A 6,088-nucleotide genomic window follows, 5' to 3' on the forward strand; every position below is an offset into this window, starting at 1 on the left:
TTTAGCAGTTTCGCAAATCTTTTGAAAGTTCAAGTTTTAACTAGTTTCGCAAATCCTTAAACTTAAAATTTTCAGAACTCTTGGCGTTTCCAAGAATGATTTTTATTTGATCATTTATACTTTTTTGTCTATTTTCGAGAATTTAAATATTTACGATCGACGAATTTTCTGACAAATATCGACATCATCGTATGTGTATGTGTGCATAATCGTCAATTGTATGTATATGCCCTTGTGTATCACCTAGTCCATAAATAATCCTTTAATAATTAAGCTATCTCTTATACTAAAGATAAAATCAATACAATTTAGAAAAGTTTTCAATAAAACAACTTTCATAGCATTTTTTTCAAAACTGAACTTTCGTTACATATCTTAATCCATTTGTCCCTTTGATCATATAAAATAGTATCTAATATTAAGCATTTTTTTTAAATTTATGTTAATAATCCTGAAAAAATATCTAGTAAATTTTATTTACAGCTACATATTTCTTATGAACACAATATTTCATTCAAATGATTTTCAAATGATTGACAAGTAGTTTTTACAGAAATAGGCCTGTTCTTTTTAATTGAACTTTTCCATCTTTTTTTCTTTTTTCCTTCAATGTGCAATAAGTTCAACCAAGAAGAATAAGCTTAATGAGAATACTAACTGCATCTTTTAAAAATAGAGAGAGAAAGAAAGGGGAAAGGAGTGAGATAGGTAGATATAAATAGCATGTTCAAATCATCCATTAATGTATGCAATAAACATTTATAATAACGTATTATTTTAATAAAATGTATGTTTAATTCCTGTGTGTAGTATGTATCTTTATTCTTTCTCTCTCTTTTATACGCGCACGTGGCATACATACATACATATATGTATATACACAAATGCAATGATATTCTCTCATTCATATACATTTCTTTTTCTAGATTTTACAGTTCTTGCACAAAACAATAGTGTATTTTTTCTTTTTTATCGTAAACAGCACCGTACCGACTCACATTACAAGATGCACATCCATAGTTTATATAAACATAATTTTTGGAGAGTCAATTGCTCTCGAAATTGCTTCTCGAGCTTAGTCCATTTTTTTGGCACCTCGCATTTTCCATGCGACTAGCAAATTCCATGAAAAATACAATGAGAAACTATGAACTTGTGAGGCTAAAAGAATAAAACCATACCAAAGTACACCATATGGTAGGCTCTGAAAAACAAAATATATATGTAAACAAAAGATTTGCATACAAAATTAAAGAGTAAAATCATTTCGTCCAAAATAGATATTTGCAAGTATGTAAAATAAATATACATACACATACAATTTTATTTAATAAAAAGTTTAATTAAGAAACTCTGGATTGAAAATAATTATACCTGCCACAAATGAATGTCTTCAGATTCGCCTACAGTCAAATATGTCCAGACATCCTTAAAATAATATACTATGGCATAAAGTAATGGACCATAACCTAGCAAAATGATACCTATCATATATTTCTGCAGTGTTTTGATCTTATTTTTTTTAATCGCAGAGAGACCGAGAAAAGATAATAACAAACTAGTGCACCATATGTATTCCCACCATAATGGCTGAAATAGAAGAAAAAATTAATTCATTAAGCGATCAAACATAAATATACATATAAGAACTACAAAATAAAAAAGAAAATTTACAAAAAGTATGCTTTATTGCATTGCATCTATGATGAAATTAATTCACAATTAAAAATATAAAAGATTCATGTTATATAATTGTTTAAAATAAATTTCCAATCAATTAAACAACAATTATTGAGTTTTATCAATAGGCAATTGAAATATTTCTTTATTATACCTGTGGTATTTGTAATTCTTCAATTTCCAAGATAAATATATCCAGATGATCTAATATATCTGCAGACAGTTTGGCGAGCATGACGAAAAATAATAGGTAATGAAAAAATATACAATACTTAAGTCTTGATTTGTTTGTCGCACTGGAAATAAGTATAGTTAATATTTTTATAAATTTTTAAATGAAAATAAAACTACATGTACATACTCTTCCATAACTTTATATCTCATATTCCATACACATTTGTTTACATTTTTCACCTTCAAATCTTATTCATTCAATATGCGATAAGAGATTATACTCTGAATTTTTACTCGATTTTTTACAGACTGTATTAAAGCTTGATTGATATATAAGATATATGTGATATGCATTGACATAAATAATAGTTCTTGAAACAGGTGCATTCAGCCAAATATAAATAATTATCGCGTGCTATTGAATGAATGAGAATTGCCGAAAAATGATTCCGCGTTTCTCTCGAGTTTTCTCACCTGATTTGGTAGTGTGTGGCGATTTTCTGTCGATGACTGTAATCATTCCCATCTGTTCCCAGAGTCTGGGAAAGCGTAACTTTCGAAGCCATAATCAGCAAGACTCGCGTCGGTCTCGAATAATCTGAGGATACGGAAAAAATTCACGTTCGAACCAAAAACTAGAATCTAAGCCAATTTATGCCTAGTTGTTCATCAGCGCGTATTTAACTATTTTTAAACCTTGCGCAGTCAGATGGGAAACCAAGTTGCCCCTAACGGCCTTGTCGGGCCTTGTCAGGCCTTGTACTCGTACCTCGCGCCTTGTATATCATCACGGGAGTGAAACCAGTGACACGGTATATACAGTAGCGCAACTCTCCCGATTTCAGCGTATGTAAAAATGAACTGCATATGCGCGAGCGAGGTATGTAACCAATCAGGGCACGGATATTCCGTCTCACTTTTCCTCTATAATTTCTCCGTTTGTTAGCATGAGATGCCTATACAAGCATTTAATGTTCAACAGAAAGTGGCGGGAATATACATCTCGTAGATGTTATAAAAAATTAAAATTTTAATTTTAATTGTTAATTGTAAATTTCTTTCTTTACTGCTCTTTCCTTGATTTGTATCGAAATGAATCGACTAGCTAGAGGCACGAACTAATGATTGATGAGTTGTATGGAAGAAATAAATAATAAATAAAACATTAATTTATAAATATTAGAAGTTAAAGCATCTTAATTTGTTTAACATTGCATCTGCATTTAAATTTCATGTTTATTGTATTATTGTAATATTATTGTAATATTTTTTAATATGACACTTTTAATTATATTAATATTTGTCAATATTGTTTCTTCATTTTCTAAATCCCCTAATAGCACATAATATCATTCGAATATTTTACACTCGTACTGAAAGTACTGTGGTCATACGTACTATTGCCTAATCAGAGAACATTCATATGACATCTTGATGATATATCATTTCTCGTATATTCTTAAACTTATCTTCAGAATATACCGAATATACCCTATCAGCATATGATCTCATACGAATATTTTGTATTTATACTGAATGTACTGTGATCATACCGAAGATATTAAGATTATTTATACTTATTCGTACAAAATCTGTGTAGAATATCATCGTATCCCAAGTAGCAAGATGACATCATTATGACAATGATTTAAGATTATTTTTCGTCATTCGACGTCAGTGTACTAAATAATAATGTAAAATAAACGTAAATCCCGAGGACGTAATGAGGCGCTTATTTACTAATCCATAGGACGTCCAGAAATTTTTGTCTAAGTATAATGTGTCCTAAACATGTCTTACATATGTCTCGGGATATTCAGGACTTATACAGGATCATCCTGAGGACGTCCTGTGCTTAGGGTTCCTACGGGAGTTTTGAAGAAAAAAATATCGCGCTTGATTAAAAAATGTACTAGTCCTTCTTAACACTATGATATGTAACTATGATATGTGTATATAATATATTTATATACAATACCCGCGCGGTGCGGAGGAGGGAAAGGGGAGAAAAAATTCTTTCCCTGCACACATGTACTTTGCCAACGCAAAGCCTACAATTCCACATCGATTTACAACTTTCATCACACAGCAAAAGATAGAAAATAAAAGTTTTCCCTGCGTACGTCTATTCAGCAAATATTTTTTAACATTCATAATAAAAGTCTATTATTAAATATATATTGTAAATATATTGTATATATTATATACAAATATACACATATCACATATTGTTAAGAAGGACTAGTACATTTTTAGTATTGACTCATCTTTTTAGTAAGACCAACATGATGTTTGGCGTGTATAATTTTATGTCTCGCAATAATAACTGTTGGTTCTCTTTTTTGTATTATTAAGTTTAAATTTCATGCATATCTGATTGCATAGCATGCGTGCATAGCAAGCCGAGCATGCAAACGTGGTCACTGCGCATACTCAGTTCACTGCATTATATCGGTATGACAGATTTCTTTAAAAAAAAGTGGTCAACTTTAACTCTTAATATCTCGGTTCGCAACACAGTATAAGTACAATAGTTCATTCAGCTCACTATTCGTGAAATGATTGTTATTCGCGCGTGACAGAAATGTACTCAACAATATGGCGGTTCAAAGAAATTGTACATACCATAACCGGTACTGTGGTATAAATTTGTCAAAGTGGTGTATATAAATTTGTCAAAGGCCAACACACAATTTAAATATCCTATAGTATACAAAATTTACATAAACATGAATAAAGTGGATATCGAACTGAATATTCGTTATTCTATTTTAGATATTATATAAGGCGTATCTTCGTTTGGATTCTAGCACCGACGAAATACTACTTAAAGACCGACAACCGTGGATAAATTTTCATCACCACTAAAGGGGCTTCGGGGGGCCGAGGATAATTGAAGAACGTTGATATTACTGACCGTTTTGACTGTTCCGTAGATAAATTAATGAAGATATAACTGTGATAAAATGGATATGAAAGATAAAACAGGAATTATAAGTCATATGAGTTAAATTAGAAAATATTTTATAATTTCTTTAATATTTAAATTTGTTTATTTAGTTAACAATTATATAAAAATGTATACACTGACATATATTAAATAAAATTATATATGTATAATGATTATAAATGTATATATATATATATATATATATATATATATATATATATCATTTATAAAATGATAAAATGATTGATAAAATGATATATTGTATAATGATTATAAAAGTAATAAATTGTTATTTTTATGTCAAAAATATGTGACATTTAAAAAAAAAGATTCTATTATTTTCTCCTTGTTGTACTTGTATTCCTTTTATATACTCTGTCAATATATTACAATATATTACTTTGTCACTCTGTTGCTATATTCTATCTATTTTATTTTGCCACAATTACAATAATGTTATTAATGATTTTATGATTTTTTAATTATTTTTTTAACCTATTATTATTTTTTTGTAGATAAGTGAAATTATATAATAAGAAAAATATACGTATAAATATATTTTATATACAATTATATGTATATATATGTATATATGTTCTCATTTATATATAAACAATTAATTTTTTGCTGGAAAAGTAGTAAGTTAAAACATTAAATTATTATTTTTTTAAAGCTGGAAACAATATTAATTAATTATTACATAAAATTGATCTAATTTGCATCGTCTTTTAAAAGAGCTATCCATGTGTTTATTCAGCAAACTTGCATAACTGCATAACCATATATATATATATAAAGAACCATATAAAAAAATTATGCAATCGTATTTTTATTATAAAGACGCGCATAAGATAATTGAATAATTTTCTTTATGCGTATGATTATGCAACTTGAGATCTCATAAGAAGGGAGGGTGTGCGTCACAGCGGGGCCCGACCACGAATCAGTCGTGAAAACTCGTAATTATTTTGCGAAAAAATACCACCTCAGCTAGGAATCGAACCTGGATCTCCTGCTTACCGGGCAGGCATCTTATCCCTTCGACTACCGAGGCATGTAATGATATTTATCGCAAATAACATGTTTAGAATAACACGTCAACAATACAATGATACACATATATATGTATATTATATTACATATATACGTATATTATATTACATATACATATATACATGTATTTTCTCGAATCCCCACGACCGGTACTCCAGAGAGATGATGGTCCTATTCTCTCGATGCAAATTTGACTGGATGGGTCCTAACAGGTCGGAAAAATAGTTATCT

The 6,088-nt window shown here is 29.3% G+C and overlaps 1 protein-coding gene across 2 annotated transcripts; it reads right to left on the reverse strand.

Annotated features, from left to right (window-relative positions):
- Positions 1–792: 792 nt before the first annotated feature.
- On the reverse strand, positions 793–2,687 carry jagn (jagunal). Of its 2 annotated transcripts, none has more exons than XM_025218111.2 (5): positions 2,551–2,687; positions 2,329–2,452; positions 1,835–1,976; positions 1,375–1,590; positions 793–1,204 (listed from the first exon to the last, which is right to left on the reverse strand). In XM_025218111.2, exons 2-5 carry the CDS (start codon positions 2,418–2,420, stop codon positions 1,076–1,078), a joined length of 579 nt encoding a protein of 192 aa, XP_025073896.2. In that variant the 5' UTR covers positions 2,421–2,452; positions 2,551–2,687; the 3' UTR covers positions 793–1,075. The 2 variants fall into 2 exon arrangements, with proteins under 2 accessions (XP_025073896.2, XP_088927486.1); XM_089071360.1 differs by having other exon boundaries at positions 2,624–2,642.
- Between the last annotated feature and the right edge of the window lie 3,401 nt (positions 2,688–6,088).

This window comes from Pogonomyrmex barbatus, unplaced genomic scaffold, assembly GCF_055798465.1.
Source record: "Pogonomyrmex barbatus isolate J1 unplaced genomic scaffold, ASM5579846v1 scaffold11, whole genome shotgun sequence".
NCBI lineage: Eukaryota > Metazoa > Arthropoda > Insecta > Hymenoptera > Formicidae > Pogonomyrmex > Pogonomyrmex barbatus.